Source organism: Penicillium maclennaniae, assembly GCF_028827695.1.
Source record: "Penicillium maclennaniae strain IBT 15551 chromosome Unknown utg000001l:1.0-3280838.0:1.0-3283122.0, whole genome shotgun sequence".
Taxonomy (NCBI): Eukaryota; Fungi; Ascomycota; class Eurotiomycetes; order Eurotiales; family Aspergillaceae; genus Penicillium; species Penicillium maclennaniae.
In genome coordinates, this window is record NW_026623213.1 from 449521 (window position 1) to 469162 (window position 19642).

At 51.6% G+C, this 19642-nt stretch overlaps 8 protein-coding genes across 8 annotated transcripts; 5 read left to right on the forward strand and 3 right to left on the reverse strand.

Moving 5' to 3' along the window:
* Positions 1-571: 571 nt before the first annotated feature.
* N7477_000156 (CAZyme family GT8) lies at positions 572-1854 on the forward strand (the record flags this gene model as incomplete). Its single annotated transcript, XM_056961819.1, has 4 exons — positions 572-965; positions 1007-1110; positions 1162-1527; positions 1597-1854. 4 exons carry the CDS (start codon positions 572-574, stop codon positions 1852-1854), a joined length of 1122 nt encoding a protein of 373 aa, XP_056826822.1.
* A 662-nt stretch (positions 1855-2516) lies between these two features.
* On the reverse strand, positions 2517-3527 carry N7477_000157 (putative mitochondrial methylglutaconyl-CoA hydratase (Auh); the record flags this gene model as incomplete). The annotated part of the gene is made up of 2 exons (XM_056961820.1): positions 2517-3078; positions 3148-3527. 2 exons carry the CDS (start codon positions 3525-3527, stop codon positions 2517-2519), a joined length of 942 nt encoding a protein of 313 aa, XP_056826823.1.
* Positions 3528-3746: 219 nt separating this feature from the next.
* N7477_000158 (uncharacterized protein) lies at positions 3747-6931 on the reverse strand (the record flags this gene model as incomplete). The annotated part of the gene is made up of 2 exons (XM_056961821.1): positions 3747-6683; positions 6737-6931. 2 exons carry the CDS (start codon positions 6929-6931, stop codon positions 3747-3749), a joined length of 3132 nt encoding a protein of 1043 aa, XP_056826824.1.
* A 400-nt stretch (positions 6932-7331) lies between these two features.
* N7477_000159 (uncharacterized protein) lies at positions 7332-9844 on the forward strand (the record flags this gene model as incomplete). Its single annotated transcript, XM_056961822.1, has 2 exons — positions 7332-7537; positions 7591-9844. 2 exons carry the CDS (start codon positions 7332-7334, stop codon positions 9842-9844), a joined length of 2460 nt encoding a protein of 819 aa, XP_056826825.1.
* Positions 9845-10736: 892 nt separating this feature from the next.
* Positions 10737-12349, reverse strand: N7477_000160 (uncharacterized protein; the record flags this gene model as incomplete). Its single annotated transcript, XM_056961823.1, has 4 exons — positions 10737-10779; positions 10833-10947; positions 11027-11206; positions 11272-12349. 4 exons carry the CDS (start codon positions 12347-12349, stop codon positions 10737-10739), a joined length of 1416 nt encoding a protein of 471 aa, XP_056826826.1.
* A 1876-nt stretch (positions 12350-14225) lies between these two features.
* Positions 14226-16145, forward strand: N7477_000161 (glutamyl-tRNA(Gln) amidotransferase subunit PET112; the record flags this gene model as incomplete). The annotated part of the gene is made up of 4 exons (XM_056961824.1): positions 14226-14517; positions 14571-14647; positions 14697-14838; positions 14896-16145. The coding sequence occupies 4 exons, from the start codon at positions 14226-14228 to the stop codon at positions 16143-16145; spliced, it is 1761 nt and encodes a 586-aa protein (XP_056826827.1).
* Positions 16146-16771: 626 nt separating this feature from the next.
* Positions 16772-17858, forward strand: N7477_000162 (arginase; the record flags this gene model as incomplete). The annotated part of the gene is made up of 3 exons (XM_056961825.1): positions 16772-16861; positions 16920-17503; positions 17555-17858. The coding sequence occupies 3 exons, from the start codon at positions 16772-16774 to the stop codon at positions 17856-17858; spliced, it is 978 nt and encodes a 325-aa protein (XP_056826828.1).
* Positions 17859-18419: 561 nt separating this feature from the next.
* N7477_000163 (uncharacterized protein) lies at positions 18420-19079 on the forward strand (the record flags this gene model as incomplete). Its single annotated transcript, XM_056961826.1, has 3 exons — positions 18420-18577; positions 18647-18921; positions 18976-19079. The coding sequence occupies 3 exons, from the start codon at positions 18420-18422 to the stop codon at positions 19077-19079; spliced, it is 537 nt and encodes a 178-aa protein (XP_056826829.1).
* Positions 19080-19642: the final 563 nt, after the last annotated feature.

Genomic DNA, 19642 nt, shown 5'->3' on the forward strand with positions numbered 1-19642 from the left:
TGTATGTCTGCCGCTTCCAGCCCCGACAAACGATGATGAATGGTTCAAATATTACCCAGAGGAATAGTCCAGAAGCAAGAGGCGGATATCCTATCGCGCTACTAACCCATGCGCTTGAGTTCCGAGCATAATGTATTCCAAAAAAAAAATTGCCCTGTTCGATTCATACCCTCGGTATTAGCGCTCAGTTGTGTTTCAGCGGTGGTGGATTTGGGCACGGGCCGATACGGCCCACTGTTGAGGCGTTCCGTTGCCAATCAGTCGCGGCCGTAGATTATAGCGTGTCTGAGATGATGCACGGGCAGCGCTTAACCGGCCATTTATAATTGTTTCTTACGATCTCTGGGCGTTGCCCTGAGGCAATCGACAGCCAGCTGAGGTGGTCGTCCTCAGGAAGTGAAAGGCCCCCTTTTTGTCAATTACCCTCTTCAATGTCCTCTGCCCTTTTACATGCATATCCAATATGGATTGACGGCTGCGAGAAAACACATACAAAGTTTCGCTCCGACCGATACGCGGAATTAAGAGAGATTCCTTCCAGATGGCAAACTGTCAAAATTCGCAAGCGACCATGATAAGTATGGCCCGAATATCTCCAAGAGTCTTTCGCTCTATAATCATAATTGTTTCCACCATATTCGGGTTTGTGACATTATTGCGACTTCATAACAACCTGAGTCCGGGCGATTCTTATTCTCACCTCGGCGCTCTGGAGCAAATTAATTGGTCTCGATTTGCATACACCCAATATGCCACCGACAGATCTTATCTGTGCAACTCGCTGATGATTTTTGAGGCTCTTGATCGCCTTGGAAGCAATGCCGATCGCTTGTTGATGTACCCTTCAGATTTCCTCTTGTCTGAGAGCGATAGTTCAATGGAAGCCCGTTTACTTCGCTTCGCAAGGGACGAATATTCAGTCAAACTGAAACCAATCGACGTAATTATGCGGGGTGGGGGAGGAGGTAAGTTCATCTTAACTTATGACAAACCCACAAACTAATAGTGAGCACAGCACCCTGGTCAGCGAGCTATACAAAGCTCCTTGCATTTAATCAAACAGAATATGACCGGGTCATCAACTTGGATTCAGATGCAACTCTTCTGCAGGTAAGTAGGCCAATTTGTAGCTATTCTCATTGCAACCTAACATGCATGAAGGCTATGGACGAGCTGTTTCTACTTCCATCTAGCTCAGTCGCTATGCCACGGGCCTACTGGTTAGATCCAAAGGATCGAACCTTTACATCTGGACTAATGCTCGTCCAACCGTCTGAATTTGAATTCGGTCGCATAATGGATGAGATTTCCAACGCTACTTCTGACGTGTACGACATGGAGATTATGAACAAGTTGTATGGCGACAGCGCGCTGGTCATACCGCACCGTCCGTATACTCTTTTGACGGGAGAGTTTCGCTCCAAGAACCATGAGGCCTATCTTGGCAATACAGACGAATTGTGGGATGCTGAGGAAATCCTCAAAGATGCCAAATATTTACATTTTTCCGACTGGCCGGTTCCTAAGGTACGTCATACTGTCTGTCGGTATGCTTTAAAGCATTTCGTCTCAGATATGCTGACCTCTTGCGGGTAGCCATGGATTGCGGCTACTCGTGATGTGATCAACAAAACGCAGCCACCTTGTGAAGTCAACCCTGCAACTGGAGAACGAGATGACTGCCGTCTCCGGGAACTCTGGCTGGGGATATATAAGGACTTCATGACCAGACGACAGGTATGTCAAGCCCCTTCTAGCCTCGGATCAATTCCTTATCAAGCTGATTTAACCTGGACAGAATGTATGTGGCAACCTAAAAGTTTGAACTGTGAGAATACTGTTGCGGAAATGTAAAGCGTGAAACACAGGATCGAGTCGATCCAAACCCCCATCTAAAGGTGCCATACAGGTTTGGCGTAGCTTTACCCATAGCACTTCTCCTGGGGTGACATGGAGGTCAGCCTTGCCGCTGGTCTAACTGGTTCCTGTCTGAGACTTGATGCTATGGTGTAGGTGGTAAAAGATTGGGAATTGAAAGGAGACGAAGATAGCCTCATCACGTTGTACTCAAATTGGGAGGGTCAAACGCGGCGACCGCGCCGACCTGAAGGGATTCGCACCTATTGCTCACCCGAGCGAAGCCCACTCGACTACTGCACAGAAGCCGCACGCCGGCAGTCTAACACTAAGTTGGGTTTCCATAATGCAATGGCTATTTTCGTGACACAAAAAAAGGTAGGCCATGACCAGTACCAGGGTTTCCAAATTCGTCAGAATTGATGGTCGGCATCTATGAGCTCGCATTTCTACTCGCAGAATTGAAGTAGTCAAGCGGCGGCTTACCGTTGGAAAGTCACGGTGGAAAGGCGGGTGTTTCTGGCGCCAGAAGCTGTCATTCTCGGCTTCATTTTCACGGGTTCTTATATATTCTATATGTGAAAGCAGTACCTCGAATATAAACCAACCCATTACCGCGGCTCCAAATATAGATTCCAGAATAACCCTCATTATAGCATCTACCGTCCCCGGAACGCAGGCTTCCGCTTTTCGGCAAAGGCGCGCAGCGCCTCATATCGATCCTCAGTCTCAATCACACCCTCGTACGCCTGGTTCTCAGCAACTTCACCCATGAAAGATCCCTGCACAGCGATGAGTGCCTGTTTCAAGGCGATGGGCCCGCCCTCGCAGATATCCAATGCCAACTTGATACTTTCGCGCAGCACCTTCTCCCGTGCCACACCCTCCTGTGCACCCTCCTCGGGCAAAACCTCAACTAGGCGATCACATAACCCCAGGAAGTAGGCCTCGGGGCCGTGGACCCGACGCCCGGTGAGAATGAGATCGCGCGCCCGAGTGGGCCCAATCAGCGCGGGGAGACGGTAGGTACCGCCCGCACCCGGGATAATAGCCAGACGGGTTTCGGGCAGACCAACGGTGCATGATGAGCCGAAGACGCGAAGGTGAGTGCATAGGGCGAGCTCGAGACCGCCACCTGAGAGCCATGGAAGAAATAGCGGAGATGGTGGGGACTTTGAGGCCGGCGAGTTCTTTGAAGGTAGAGCGGAGATCCATGAGGAACTGTTCTGTTCTGAGTTTTTGGAATATCGGTTAGTCGGAGCAGCGAGCGGATAAGTGAGAGAAACTCACTCGCGGTGGGTCATTTTGGCGCGCTCCTTCAAGTCTGCGCCGGCGCAGAATGCGGCATCAACATTACTTGACAGCACGACTGCTCTGGTAGGTCCGTTGCCGTCTTCCGCGGCGATGGTCTTCACATGCTTGGAGAGGGTGTCGAGGAGGTGGCGCGAGATCGCATTGCGAGCATTGGGCCGGTTCAATTGCAGCAAACGCACATGTCCGGATCCCGGAGCCGGAATTTGCTGGGTCAAGATGATATCATCTTCAGCGGCGCTGGTGCTCAGCCGCGACACAAACACCCGAGTCGAGGTCACGGTGGAGGTCACGGCCGGTCGCGTGAAGTTGGAGAGAGGTGTGAGGCGGACAAGCCGTGGCGACATGATAGACGCCATATCCCGAATTAAGTCGATGGATCGAAGAGTACTCGGTCGCACGCAGGCAGTGCGTTACAAGAGATATAGTAATCTGGGAAAGTGGTGACAGAACTTGGTGAAGTTAAAACGGAGCTTTTGAGGTGTGGGGAAAGCTCCACGGCCGACGCTTGCCGACCCGAGTTCGGTCTTTGGGGTATCACATTCACATTGCAACTAATAATACACGATCTGTACACTTTATTCAAGATATCTTTCAACGTCTTCATCGCTAGGCCATTCCCAGCCAGGAGTCTGGCTAATGAGGTTGTATGCCTCTTGCACCTGGCGATCCGATGCTACCCGAGCATCATCCGGACGATGCAGCTTCTCCAGGAATACCCGGATCGCCGTAAAGGTCTGATGCTTCATTGCTTCGCCGTTTAATTCCTCATCTGCGACTTCATTGAGTCGAGTAGCCGACTGATTCATCCATCGCAACAGGTATAGCAAGCCTTCGTCGTCTCCTACGAGCCCAAGGACTCGCACAAAGCTATGCAGCGTCGCATAGGATGGTACGTGCAGTCCGGAAAGTACATGAGCCTCTGAGTCCGTAGTGAAGATACTCCGCTCTGCCAGCGCTGATGTTTTCGACGCCGGAAGGACTAGGCCATCGAATTGCGATTTGAGAACCTCGAGTCCATTTGCAACCATGGCATCAAAAGGCTCCTGTCCATCGGAGTTGATCCGGGCAAGGCTAGGTTTGTGTATGAGTCGAGATGCCTCCTCGACAAGGCCATGATGGTGCGTTCCAGCATCAACCGCCCGTTTGAATGCCAGGCATAGAAACTGAAAATTATTCATGCAGAGGTCGAGCTTACGAGCTTTCATCGATCTCAAGACCACAAGCACTTCCTGCCATACAAGGATCCGGTAAAGATCTTGATCCCGTAGGGTCCCTGAGAGGCAGCTTCGAATCCATGTCCTTCGAGAAGTTGACTTTTGGCTTAAAGTATTGAGAATATGGGACCAGGCCTGGTGGCAGGCTGGCTTCAACAGCTTGACCAGTTGAACGGCATGCCACAAAGACTTTGGTTGGCAAGATTCCTCAAACTCTTCGTTGAGGCCAAGAACATCAGATATAGGCCCGGGATTTTGCTTGCCAGCCATAAGAACGGGGAAATGATAGAGCAGTGGCGTGCGTGGGGCAACAGTTTTGGCTTTCACAAAGAAAGACGAGCAAAGGAGCTTGATGAAGGAGGCGAAGACGAAATCTGGCAACGATTGGAGGGCCTTGATATGATCAGCTTGATTTAACGAGTCCTGATACCATGGGGTGCACAGTGCCGTGATCTGCAAGTCAGTCAAGTCACTGTATTGCAGATATCTCAGACCAAGGCGGAAGTTGGAAGTTGACTCGAGAAGCAAAGCCAGGAATCTCCCAGATGGACGGAATCCATCCGATAACATCTGATCAAGAAATTCCTGTGAGGATGGTGGCTCTGTTTTCACGTAGATGAGATCTCGAGCAGACGCCGGTTCAGGGTGAACCTCACGACCATCACCTGGCAGAGCAGAGCTCTTGTGATCAGATCCTCTCTGGACAGCTTTTTCCCGATATATCAATTTCTCGGCCATCGCAACATATATGGCAGCTTTGGGGGGAAGATTTTGGTCGCGGTAAGCCAAAAAGCAAGCCCATGCTTCTCGAACAGTTCTCGTAGCACGAATACGTGCCACCCAAATTGCGTAATGATTGGGGTCCACGCCGCGCTCACGAGGCAAATACCCGGTCCGATGCACCAGACTTCTTGTCTGGACGGTCGGGCTACCATCTGTATCCCAGCCAGCCAGAACAGAACACATTTGTTCCCAAGTCTGGTGGGAGTATCCAGCCTCTTTCATTTGTGAAAGCACATTCATTGCACGGCTGATAATTCCTTCGTTGCCCCGTTGCGCATCAATGCCCAATTTTGCTTCTTTCCAAGGCGGCCACGAGGGCGCCTTTAGCTCAGCAGACTGGCGCTCCTCGGTTGTCTTCTTATGAGCCATCTGAACAGCAATGACTGCTCGATAACCCTTTCGGGTAAGGGGCAGGACTGGCTTGTGTGTCGCCATAGCTCTAAGCAGCTCGAATTGCGCTTCTTGCTGGATGTTTGATGCTCGGAATGGATGGATTTTTGTAGGAAGCGATAGTAACTCAAGACAGCTGTTGAATTTGGCTGTTCTGAAGCCATCGGTTTTATGCTCGGTCAGGCTCAAGGGCCCGCCCTCTTTAACCGGGCCGGCAGTCAGGAATCGAGAGAACGAACGGGCAATGATGGGCAGTGCTTCAGGCCAAACCTGCCGGGCATGTCGGATCAATCGAACGACAAGGATCATGCATGTGCTTCGGTCGATTGCAGACCGAGCTTCGGGGGAAGGCTGGTCTGAATGGGTATCAAAGTTCTTGTGGAGTGCATCCAAAGTTGGGAACGGCTGACCACTCATGAGATGTAGGGAATAAATTAGAAGTAATCGAAACGACTGGGCATCCAGATAAGGCTCCTTTAAGAGGAAGAGAGGAATGAAAGTGGGAACACGACTTATTTTGGAGTCAGCTTCCAATGCAAACATTCGAGAAACTGCCCGGTGGTGAGTTTGACTTTTCATGATCCATGCCCAAGAGACAACGTCTTCGACATCATAGCCTCGTTCGGTCAGATACCGTTGGCTGTCCGTACGAAAGACTTCGGCGAGGACAGAATTGAAGTCGTCCCCTTCAAATATGCCCGAGGTGTTTGAGAGAGACGGCTCCACCAGTCGAATGTATTCACCCAGAATTGTTTGGAGCGACGGTCGATCTGGTCGACCATACGTCTTTTTTGGACCTCGGTGTCTCTGAAGAACGCGTCTTGGAGCCTTTCGGTCAGGATTCACATACGACAGATCGACCGCCCACATCGACCGCTCGCCGGTACCTATGGTAAGGCCGGTTCTTTGAAGACTTTTCGTGAGGTATTCGGAGGGTGTGGGTTTCGGTTTCGGTCCCGATTTCGACGGTTTTGATTGTTTTTTATATGCCGTAGCCGGAGGAGAGCCATCTTGAATCTCGGACCGGACGGGTGTTGTGGAGGTATGGAGGAGCGTATAGGATTGGAAGTAATGTCGGGGGCGAGAGGGTTGAAGGGCACATCGAACATCGCGGTCATAATGTGGCTTGCGACATGATCCGAGCAGATGCGCCGCTCTCACAGATACCCCCGACAGACTTCGGGCATGATTGAGAGCGGATGACATCCATGAATGTCGTCATGAAGATGCCCTTTCCCAAAAGCCTCGGCTCCAATGAGCTCAATGATGCGTGAAAGATGAATGCTTGTAAATGCTCGAAAAAGCGCGCGGCAGAAAACGGGGATGGTCACGTGAGGATCGTCACGGGCAGCGGTTTTCGGGAAGGCGCGCATTTCTAGTCTCGGTCGGTCTTCTACTTTGCCCCTTCTACCTCGTCAACTTCTATTGAGTGGGAATAACTTCAGGCAATGGCAATCTCTGCCTGATTACAGTATCCTACTTCTCTACTTGTTTCTTCTGTGACGTGGGACATTCCTGCGTTGGCCCCTCGTCGCGATCTCATCCTTTCTCGATCCTGTCTCGAGCCTCTCCCCATCAAGACTGATCGAACAGTTCCTAAAGCGACTGTGGATCACCCGCAACCTTGATTGACAAACTTTTTTTTTTCTTTTGGTCGCGTTCTCTCGGCCTATCTCCCGACAGTCTAAGCATCATCTAGGACGTCGTCTGTTTGGAAGAGAATCGCGTCGGAAGAAACTCTGTGAACATCTGCATCGTCGCGACTTGCCCACCATGAGTGCCGACGAAGGCGGAGATACAACGCCGATGCCAGCCACAAATGGGGAGCCTCATCAGGACTCGAATGTGGCCGCGACTCCTGGGAAAAGGAAGCGTTCTAGCCAAGAAGAGAAGTTGGGCGCAGATTCCAATGCCACAACAGCGCGCGAAAAAGCAAATCTTCACGAGAACTTGCGAAGCCTTGTAGATCTGCTTTTGAAGTGAGTATAGGTCAAATTTTTGAGTTGTCCACATCGTCACTAACAATTAGCAGACATGACACCGAACTACAGCTACTCTCTTGTCAATTCGCAACCTCCGGAGCAAAGCCCCGAGCGAAGCGCGCCAAAATTTCGAGCGACCAAGAAACCTCCAACATTCAGAATCGGGTCGAATCGGACCGCTACAGTACCCTGCAAGAATTCTTGGCCGACATTGAAAGGGCCTCTGCCGCTGTCATCGAACGCAATCAGAACCAGGCAAATGGCACTAAGACCGACGGCACACCTCTGACTGAAGTCGTCAACCGGATTGCAGCGTTTAAAAAACACATGAACAGCTTGATCGGCCAATCATTCGTCAACCAGCCCGAGGTCAAAATTGAAGTGTCAGACGACGAGGAAAACGACCAAATCCATTCGACCGTGTCTTATGTTGGCGCACGAGAAGACAGACAGGCCCTAACTCTGTTTGGTGGTAGCCAGTCAAATCCGAAGCAGCTGTTTTCAAGTCTACAAAAGTCGGTTCAAGTGCCTTTGCAGTCTTCTGGGTCTGATGAGCCAAAGTTTGTTGAAGTGCACGAAGAGCTTCGCGAGGGCGCCTTGCCGAATGGCATCGCAGCTTCCAAGGTGGTTCCCTACAACCTGAACGCCGCAACACCCCCAAAGAGAACAATCGGTGAAGTTTTTGGCCCTCGCCCAGGATTCCCACCACTGCGCCCTCCACAAAAACATGATTACCAGAGCACCTCGGTTTCCTGGATCGATCCATTCGATGCTGTTTTTGACCCCAAGTTGTTCTTCGGCGAACGCAACAACTACTGTCTTTCCTCGCTTCCTTCTGGTCAATGGCTGCAATACGGCGGAGTCACATCATCACCCGCCTTCTGGTCTCGTGTCGAAAAGGATCATGCAGAGGCTGAGATCAGGCCAAAGCACGGCGACCCTGCACTCTGGACTGGTGATGACTCGTCTCTTCTCCAGGGTGTCTACTCTTCGTTTGCACCCTCTTTCGACAGCTCTGGTGCAGTTCTAGAGCCCGATTCGAAGGACATGGTCTGGTGGATGAAACGGGGCGCAAAGCGCTTGCGCACCCTCCTTTCTCTTCCGGTTCAAGATTTTGAGGAGGAAACGTCCTCCGTGGAACCGGGCAGCATTGGTGATCTCGACGATGCCGCGCTCGAGGAAATGATGAAGGCTTGCGACACTCAGGACTTTTCTTACGACTTCGATCAAGAATACCCAAGCAAACAAAACCCGGAGAGCAGGGAATCTGAAGAGATGCTCCAGGAGATCTCTGAAATGCTGGACACATTGAGTTCGTATCAAAGAATCCGTAACCTTGTCGACCCCGTTGAAGGCGAGAAGGAGGAGTCAGATGAGACACCCGCTCCAGACTTTGGCACTCCCGAGAATCCATCAGATGCTGAAAAAGCTGTTTACGAGCATTTGAAGACGACCCTTATCTCGATCATCAGCAGTCTGCCTCCCTATGCGGTTGCAAAATTGGACGGTGATCGGTTAGCCGACTTGAACGTTAGCCAAAAGATCCTCATCGAGAATCCAGACTACAGCGGTACTATGGAGAGAGATGACTATACATTGCACCAAGAACGAGTGGCAGCAATGGCAGCTGCCTCAAGTGCTACTAATCGAACATCCACGCCTGTTGCGGCACGACCTGGTAGTTTCTCGACGCCACAAACCGCTTATAATCAGCGTTCCTTTGCTTCCAATGCTCGTGCCCCTCTAACACAAGGAGGGTTCCAAGTACCGCAGAGTGCGCGTCAGCCCTCTGCCTCGAGCTCTTTCACATCCGGATATACTGGGGGCCGCCCATCAAGCACTCCCTCCCAACGCCCTAGCTACACTCCGCAGCAGCAACAATTTTCGCAGGCGAACTCGCAATATAGTCAGGCCAACAATGTGCCGCAGTTCCAACGCCCTGTGCAAAATGGTCACTCTGCACAACAGAGCCAGTCTCCCCAGCCTTACACCCCACGACCCGGCCAATCCGGATACAATGCTACTCCACAAGGCCGCGTTCCTTATGCCAATGCAGGCCAACGGCAACCGTACACAACTCAGACTCCATCGCAAGGTGGTCACCCAAACACTGCTGCCGCCACGACTTACGCACGTAGCGCTGCTGAACAAGCCGTGCTGATGGACCGTAACAAGGCCCAGCTTGCTGCTCAACAGAGTCGTAAGAGCCCCTCCACACCACAGCCAGGTATTGAGACCCGTCAATCGCAAGAGGGCAGCTTGACCCCAGGCAGCAGACAGAACGGCACCCCCGTCACGTCATGAAACGATATTCTCTTCTGGTTCTACAGCTTTGGAGTGATAATCATTTTCGTGCAGTCTGAGAAGTTCCTTCTACCATTTCGTCTGCGAAAATCAACCTCATTCCACTGTTTAATAGCCCACGATATTATTCTATTTTCTTCTTTCCCACTGTGTTGCTAATGAATGATTCCTATCCTCATATATCTGTGGACCCATGTGATCCCTTTCCGGTGTTTCGAAACAGCGATCGGCGTGTGAATGGCTCTTATAAGGCGGGTCCAGCCTGGGTGGTCTGGGTTACCGATGGCGAGGCACCATGTCTTTTATTTACAGTGCTTATTAGAAAGATTGCTTTCGATCGACTTCATTGCTATGTCATATTCGTAAGAGTGTATCAAGCGCCTTTCAGCGGGTAATACGCAGCGTTTTACATATGGAAGGATGACCTAATAGCGATAAACGTATAAATCAACCAGCGTTCACGTCAAATTACGGTTCAGGCACGATCACGATTAAATCTTCAAATGATGAAACTCATATAATCCAGGAATGCATTAGAATCTCATGAATAGTACAGACAGAAGAACCTTGGCGCATCAAGCTAACCAAAATCACCCGTGGACCTGCCTCATAGCCACCCTGTAAATCCGCCCAACCCGTACAAATCCAGATCCCAGAACTGGTAATCTATCTAATCAATATTCTGGACTCCAACAAAACAAACGCCATGTGTATCAATGCCAGTTGAACAAGTGAGAGAGCTTTTTTCTTTGTTCAGACTTTCGAACTATTCCTCTTCTATGGATCGAGGCGTGGTCGAAATGTTAACGGCTAACAATTCGGATAGCAAAGGAAATAAATTATGTGGAACATGAAAGACGCAAAAATCGTGATTCGTGGTGCCCAGGTAGAGCTAAGGTATGAACATGGCAGCAAAGGTCATGAAGCCGAAGTAGCTGAATCGTATTAGTTCCCTATTCGGTCAAGGCTGATTCGGGTCAAAACATACATTGTAGCGCATCTCCAGCCGTCGCGTGAATCGACCAAAGTATCAATACCGGCAGAGTAGTTCGCTGCAATGGCTGCTGCTGCGCCTCCGACAACTGTGACGACGACGAGTCGGCCTGAGAATTCGGCGATCATGCTAAAAGCCAAAAGTGGGAGGAGGATTGCCCCGGATGCAATGACAATGGCTATGTAAACAGGCGCGGCGGCGGCGGATGCTGCCAAGCGGGGGGGTGAGAGAGACAAGGTCGGCATCTTGGTCCAGGAAGCGGGTCTCGGCGGCAGCGATAGGGTTGTGGTGTTTCATCCAGGAGCGGTAATTTTGCACGTCGTCTTCTGAGGCTCGGGGGGAGAGTCTGTAGGACTTTGCTGTATGAGCTAAGGGCATTATCTGTATTTGGTTAATATGGCCAAATTTGACGGAGAGGGAAAAGACGACTTACTATACTGCTCAGTTTTATGGGTCAGAGCAGCCAGGAGATCCATGCGTCGATAATGCAGAGAGGAATATGACTGCGACTGGACCTCCATGCGGCGAGAGGCAGGCACAGGCTTGATCCCTTCTTGTTCGGCGGAAGCGATGCGATGCATCTCCTCATACTCGTCAAGAGTGTGAAGTTCTTCCTCCATTTGGGCGATTTCATCTTGCAGATGAAGTAGCACGCGGTGGTTCACGCTTTCGAAGCGACGGTATAGCGGCGGGAACCCAGCCTTTTCCTGGGTGTTCGAGCGGGTGAGCTGCGATGCAACAAGTCCGTAACCCGATGACACCTGCAAGGCACTCGAGTCTCTTCGTCTCGTTGGTGTGCCGCGGTGGTGGCTATCCTCTGGGCTGCTCGGCGGGGACGGTGGCAGCGATTGCCGGTTAACAACAGATGTGTTTCGTGAGGTATAGTAGTCTTCAGGGTGCGAGATTTGCAATTGGCGTTTGGCGGGAAGAGGTGAAGGGCCTGTTGATTTGTATTCCCTAGCAGATGATTTCCTAGGACGCGGTTGTTTGCGTGTCATTTGCATTTGACTCTCGGTGGGAGGAGGGGCCGGCGCTGAAGGTGGACGTGAGTCACTAGGTCTCCTGGACTTCCCGGTCGATGACGGCTTAATCGTGGTCGGTAATATCTCCGGTTCGGACAGCAGTAAAGGCGAGGGAGCAGTCCGAGGTTGAGGGGACTGTATCTTCGTGGTAGCCTGCGCCTGCACCGGGGGCGTGGGTTCGTCATCATCGGGTTCCGACGATGATGATGAGGACGAGTCACTACTACTGTCGTCCAAGAATTCAAAGACATTAGGTGACTTTTTCTCCGATTCGGCGGGGTTATTCGGCGATGATGCAGAAGCCGCTTGTGGTTTCAAGAGTTCTTTGGACGCATGGTCCTGCCCTGGAGAATCGGCTCTTTCGAAATGTTTCGAAATTTCAGCAGGACCAGCCTGTGTGCTAATAGTAGAAACTGTTGACGAGGTGCTTTTCCTTCCATCTTTCTTAGACTTTCGTCGAAGACCATGAGATCCGTGGTGGAGCGGCATGATGATCGGACAAGTTCGGAAGTATCCGGGTCATCGCTTGAAAAAAAAAACTGTAATCTTAGGCCATGCCCGTCACAAGTATAGTTGAGGGGCATAGAGGGGGGCCTGGAATGATAATGGCGATAGATTCTTGGAGGCGTCAGTATGGGGGCCCGAGGCATGGCACAAGGGAGAGACAAATTCCGATAGATCGTACTGAAGACGCGGAATCTAGGGGTAGAGACCTGTGCAATGGAAAGTAGTCAGGAAATAAAATAGGACAATGCGACGGTCCAAGTGATGTGATGTGTGAGGCCTCTCCGGCGTCCCTTGACATTCCTCTGGCGGGCTGATAAAAGTTGAGTATAACCCAAATGGTTCAGCAGCGCGTAGCGTCAGCTACTAGGGTCGGAAACAGACTTGGCGTCACCACAGGGCTAGTATGGGACCGGGTGTCTCCCTTGGGGGGTGAAGCAGCCATACAATTCGTCAACGAGAGAATCCCCGACAATCTGAAGCAGATGAGAAGCGCCGGGGGGGCTTCAATCGGCAGCCAATGACAGAGAGGTCGCCAGGAGGATCCTTGAATCCCTGTCGATCACAGAGTATGTCCAATCTACCGTGACTCCCGTTCGATGTCGCACGGGAAGTGAAGAAAGACGGGAGGGTCAGTGTGGAATTGTTTCTTCAAATTCGGCGTCCTGTCAATACAGTGGGCCGATGGAGGAGCAAGTCAGCAGGGCAAAAGCAGACGCCGTCCAGTTCCGGATTGCAATGCATGCGTGTCTGAACCGAGTTAAGTCATTGAGGCCCATCGAGGGGTGTGCTGGCGATTCGCCTGCCGATCATTCGCGCCTTGCGTCCCTTCTAGCGGTCTGGCAGCCCCATTTTCGTGGTAGGAAGCGGGGACGGCGTGAATTTGTGACCAGTCCACGCCGTGCCACATTGCAATCTCTTGCTTGCAGGGTGTCTTGCAGGATGGGGTTGAGTGCATTGTCCCGGGTCGATTGACGAACTGAGGGTATGTGCTGGCATTGCATTGTTCGAGAAAGGATCGCGATGTTGACTCTACGGATGGTGTGGGTCGAGTGTCGAGAGGTGAGGGTCGAGACTTTCCGATCGCTTTAACTAGATGTCATCGTGGACTGCCCAACGTCATCAATGGCACTATCCATCACCTAGCGAATTTTCTTATTGTTTATTCCGTCAGAGTCTGCCTATGGTTTCTTACGCTTCGGCCCTTTCACTGTGCTCGAAGTATCACGAACTCAATGTGTTTGTGATTCAACAATCAGATCCCAGGTGTTCTTTGGCCTCCACGAAGACAAGTCCAGCCACTGACTGGCTCGCTTCCGAACCATCATATTCATGCAGTTGCAATCATGCCATAGAACAAGGATTAGGCACCGGGGAAGAGATATTAGCCATGAAACTGCCATTTGATGAAGCAACGCGGGGCAGCTGCATGGATGAGAAGCGCCTGGCGCTGATACATAAGACTCGATCACAGCGCATGTATATTATATATTTCTCAGTCGGCATGGGCCAGGCTATAGATAGACTAGGTCAAAACGGAAACAAGGCTCAATTTGTGCTTGATTCAAAAAGGTCTAGTGAAAGTCACTTATTTACTTCATGGAGAAACGATGTGGCGGTGATCCAGCTGTGGCTGATGCAATGATGGTACAGATATCTGCGGATGAACATATATACATCTCATCTGTTTGCTACAAATCTAATTTTACCTGTGAAGCTAATTGGAATCAAATAGAGCTACGAAGAAGTCCCAGAATATAATATTTTCGGTTGACGATTGCGTTGTCTGTAGAGCTAGAACTGCATGTCTCCGAACCTTGGCTTCCGCGGATCTTCCAATCTTCATCCACCACCTCTCTCTATGCTCCGGCCATGGCCTTCCAGCGGCGCTGTCCGCGCTCTATCTCGAATAATCCGCCGTCCGTTGTGGATTCGCCCCCGTAACGTTCATTTCTCTACCATCACACCTTGCCTCAACGCCAACTCTGCAGACCGCGTCCCTCTCCGCAAGCAACTCAAGCAGGATGCCAAGAACCTCAAGGCTCGGAAGAAGCAGCGCAAGGAGAGCGAAGCGGCCTCCCGACAAGAGTGGGAATTGACAGTTGGTGTGGAGATTCACGCGCAGCTTAATGCTGGAGCCAAATTATTCTCTCGTACGCCTTTGACTGTCTCCGCAACAATCGCGTGTTGCTAACTTTTGGTGTAGGAGCTCCGACCGCCGCCAGCGAGACTCCCAACTCTAATGTTGCCTTGTTCGATCTTGCCTTTCCGGGCAGCCAACCGGTTCGTCTTTTTTATGGAGGATAGAAAGTCTCGAGCTTATGCGATACAGGAATTCCAAGCTGCCACACTCCTCCCAGCCCTCCGCGCGGCCGCCGCTTTGAATTGTGATATACAACCAGTCAGTCGATTTGACCGAAAGCATTACTTCTACCAGGATCAGCCATCGGGCTACCAGATCACACAATACTACGGTGGGTACATTATTTTTTTATTTCTCGATCAGTGAGACGGAAATTAACGGCTTGCAGAGCCATTCGCGCGCCACGGATGGGTCGATCTATACGACTACGATGGCATCGCCCCCGAAGATGGTAGCAGGATTCGCATAGACATCAAGCAAGTGCAGCTGGAACAGGATACGGCCAAGTCCCAGGAATATCCGCCCTCGACTCAACTCCTCGACTTCAACCGTGTCTCTCACCCTCTGATCGAAATTATCACAATGCCGCAGATACATAACCCCGCCACCGCCGCCGCCTGCGTCCGAAAACTCCAAGCGATCCTCCAGGCATGTGGTGCTGTGACAACGGGAATGGAAATGGGTGGTCTTCGTGCCGATGTCAACGTCTCGGTTCGGCGTCGGGGAGAGGCGCCTGGGGGCTACGAGTACGACGGGATCAGCGGGTTAGGGCAGCGCACGGAGATCAAGAACCTGAGCAGTTTCAAGGCCGTGGAAGACGCTATCGTTGCCGAGAAGAATCGTCAGATCGCCGTGCTGGAAGGTGGCGGTGTCGTGGAGGGTGAGACCCGTGGGTGGACGATTGGCAGCACCGAGACTCGCAGACTTCGAGGCAAAGAGGGTGCTGTGGATTACCGTTACATGCCCGATCCCGACATCCCACCACTGGTGATTGGTGAGGACCTGGTCAACTTGATCAACGACAATCTTCCGACGCTGCCTGATTCGCTCGTGCAGATCCTTCGAACAGCTTACGGTCTCTCGATTGAGGACGCCAAGCCATTGATTGAGCTGGATGATGGAGCCCGACTGGAGTACTACAGAGATGTCGTGGACATCCTTCGCTCACTTCATCCTGATCAGGATGAACAAACGCAGGCGGCCCTCGCGCGTATTGCGGGCAACTGGGTCCTCCATGAGCTGGGTGGGTTGTTGACCAAGGCGGACCGACCCTGGAACGACGAGATAGTGCCGGCCCGGTCTCTGGCCGACCTCATCGACCATCTCCAGCGAAAGCTCATTACCGGACCCACGGCCAAACAAGTGCTCGCTGCAGTGTTTGATGGAGATCGCCGGCCCATCCCGCAGCTACTGGAAGAGGACAAACTTCTTTTACGGCCGCTATCACGGGAGGAATACCTGGCTCTCGCCGAGTCGGCCATTGCCCAGAACCCCCAGATGGTTGAGCAGATCCGCAGCAAGAACCAGCTGGGGAAATTGGGCTGGTTCGTGGGGCAGATGATGCGCACGGGTGAGAAGGGCCGCGTAGAAGCGCCTAAGGCCGAGGAGGTTCTCCGCGAGCTGATTCTGGGGAAATAGAATGTAGAAATCGTGTAACTACAACTTAGAAGCGAATGATACCCTTGCACTCTCAGATTTTGGTACCCGATCAGAGTGTAGCGTGAAGTCACTCGAGTCTGGTCAGTCACCCTTTACCGGCGCAACCGCCACAGACACGCCTCTTTAAGATCTCACGAAAGTCCGCAAGCCATTACGACAATAATCCGGTACTGCCCCTCACCAAGAATGAGCGATTGCAACGCAGTGGGACACTTGAGTGGACTAAACGGGGCAGCTCTCCTCAACCTGTACTTAACGGAAGTGATGGAGAACCCGGCGGAGTGCCGTGATCCCTAAAAGCAGTTTTTAGCGACTGTCCCTGTCCGCGGCCAGGAATGAAGCAGGGCCGGTGAGATTCGGGAAAAGAGGGTCGAAGATATAAAGCTGTGCTCTTTTGGCATTCTTTGGGTTCCTTCTTTTCTCTATCGAAACATTCTCCTGATTTCAATCCCTCCTTGTCCATTCCTTCTCGACTCCCCATCGGGGCTCCACTTTTATTTTCTAATCTTATCGCGGATCTCTCCCAAGTCTCCAAGCCTCAATCTTTGGCTTCTGCCTTTTTGAACGCCTAAGAGATCAGTGCTTGCACGCTACATATCTTCGCAATGACGCTACCGCCTACAACAATCATCTCGCGCTTCCTCACCCACCCCAATCAATTGGGTGTGGTCGCCGTCGGTTTCAATGGCGGACAGGTAAGAGACTGTCGCAAATGACGATGCCGAGGAACATGATAGCTAAGACCCTTTGTAGATGAAGAAGGGTGTCGAGGCCGCCCCGATGGCCCTGATTGAGTCGGGCCTGCTCACAGACTTGAAGGAGGACCTCGACTACGAGGTTCACCACGACAACATCGTCCACTACTACGAGAATGATATCCCCGCCGAGGACCCGGACCACCGTGGTATGAAGAAGCCCCGCGCCGTCAGTGCCGTCACCGAACGCCTGAGCTCGCAGGTGTATGAATACGCCAAGGACGGCAAGTTCGTTCTCACTCTCGGTGGCGATCACTCTATTGCCATTGGCTCTGTCTCTGGAACGGCTAAAGCGATCCGCGAACGGCTGGGCCGCGAGATGGCGGTGATCTGGGTCGATGCTCACGCCGACATTAACCTTCCCGAGATGAGCCCTAGTGGTAACATCCACGGCATGCCCATGGCCTTCTTGACCCGGCTGGCCCGGGAAGACAAGCGCGACATCTTTGGCTGGCTCCAGGATGAGCATATTGTCAGCACGCGCAAGCTGGTGTACATTGGTCTGCGTGATGTCGACCGCGGCGAGAAGAAGATCCTGCGCGACCACAACATCAAGGCATTCAGCATGCACGACATTGACCGGTACGTAACCCTTTTGTTCCGTTGTATATTCCCTTGCTAATTGCTTCAAAGTCACGGCATTGGTCGCGTCGTCGAGATGGCTCTCGCTCACATTGGCAACGATACCCCGATTCACCTGTCGTTCGATGTCGATGCGCTGGATCCCCAGTGGGCGCCTAGCACTGGTACCCCGGTGCGCGGTGGTCTGACCCTGCGCGAGGGCGATTTCATTTGCGAGTGTGTGCACGAGACCGGCAACTTGGTGGCTATGGACCTGGTGGAGGTCAACCCCAGCCTGGAGTCTGTGGGCGCCGCGGAGACCATCCGCGCCGGGTGCTCGTTGGTGCGCAGTGCGTTGGGCGATACCCTTTTGTAAATTGCTTTTTAGATTATAGAAAATAGAAGCGGGTGAGGATACAACCTTTTCACGATGATGAAACTCTCTGAGTTGTGAAGAAACCTTGGTTCGAGGCCAACGCGTGTTTCCCGTACCTGAGACTAAATTCCCCTGCCACCTCAATTTCCGATCAACAAATTCCCCCTCCACCGACTTTCTTCTGTTTGCTTCTTTCGTACTTCTGCCTTCCTTCGAATATTTGCGACTTCAAATAACAGACACCAAAATACTTCTCATCCTGGGCTATAGCTCCAAGGTCTCAGTCTTGATCACAGCGCCTAGCGCCCGATGTGCTGTTCGGCCTTATCGGCCCCCTCCCCCGGATTCAATTAACGCATTCCTTGAATCGAAGTATCCACGCTGCGCTGTTCGGGTGCCGAGTCGATCGCATTTCACCGACATTCATAAGGCGATCATATTGGGCAGTCGCGCACACCGCGAATCCTATATATCCAAGGCAGCAGCGGGCTGTTGGCCCCAAACACCGACCGACACTCAAAGCATCCGTTCTATCGTCCATCAAACCCGCACTCGTTCACCATGGCAGTTGTGCGCAAAGTAACGCGGCCTCGCTACCACTGGCCCGAATTTCAGCTGAATGTCTGGCTCATCGTCGTGCTTGCAGGCTCGGCCACATGTCTAGGAATATTCTCGTGGTTTATGGTCGTACAAACACAGATGGAGCTTGGGACTCCATGGTGAGTGCTTTCACTTTTGCAATTTTCTTTTTTTTAGTGACACTGGATTCACTGACCCTCTTTCTCTAGGCTCTTCCCATACATGGTTACTGTCAGTACCTTGGGCGTCGTCTTCATTTTCCTCGTGATCGGCCTGATCGCCCGCCATTTCCTGCTCCCGGGTATCCTGATCCTCGGCAGCTTCATACTCTTCGTCCTGTGGGTAACGGGGCTTATTGAAACCTCGCTGCAGCTATATGGTGTTACCGGGAACGTGAACGATAATTGCCAGATCTACGTGGTCGAGAACCAATCTAGGGGGAACAACGTCGACACCATGGCATGGATTATGCAGAGCACGCTATGTGAGTCTTTTTTTTCCAAAATGCCCCTGATATGCCCGCTGATATTGTTTTCAGGTAACTGCTGGAAAACCGCCTTTGCCTTTGAGCTCGTCAATACTATTTTCTATCTATGGATGATAGTCATGTCATGGCAGGTTCATCGAAACTATTACCATTGATGCTTGTGATGCTCTTTCATGTTTATATTTTTCATGTCATGAACTATGATACCATAATTTTAGCATCTGAAGTGGCGTTCGAGTGAATCTTAGCTGCAATTTAACTTGCATTTTCCTGCCGTATGGTTTTTTCCAGCCAGCATCCACCAAGCAGCGCGTGTCAACACGCGCGGGGGGGGCTTGTCTTAGCTTAATTCACAGTCCCATAATCGGCTGCAGACTACACAGGACTGGAAGTTCCGAAAGGGGTCAGTGACGGAATTAGAGCAAGAGAGCGTGGAGACTTGATAACTTCGAGGGAGAGTCAGTCAATGAATATATGCCACCTATGTTCATGTGAACCAGATTGGGAGAAAAGCCGACATCAACACGCATAACAATCCGAGGATGTAGGATACTGGCACCATATCGCGAGATTGAGATATTCAGATGAGTCTATACACAAATCGTCATGAGTTCTGCCCCATTACATGGATACTCTAAACCCTGGGGCATGGTTCACAGAAAATGATGATGATCTGCTCTATACTGCAGCCTGTTTGGGCTAATAGCGAGCAGATAGG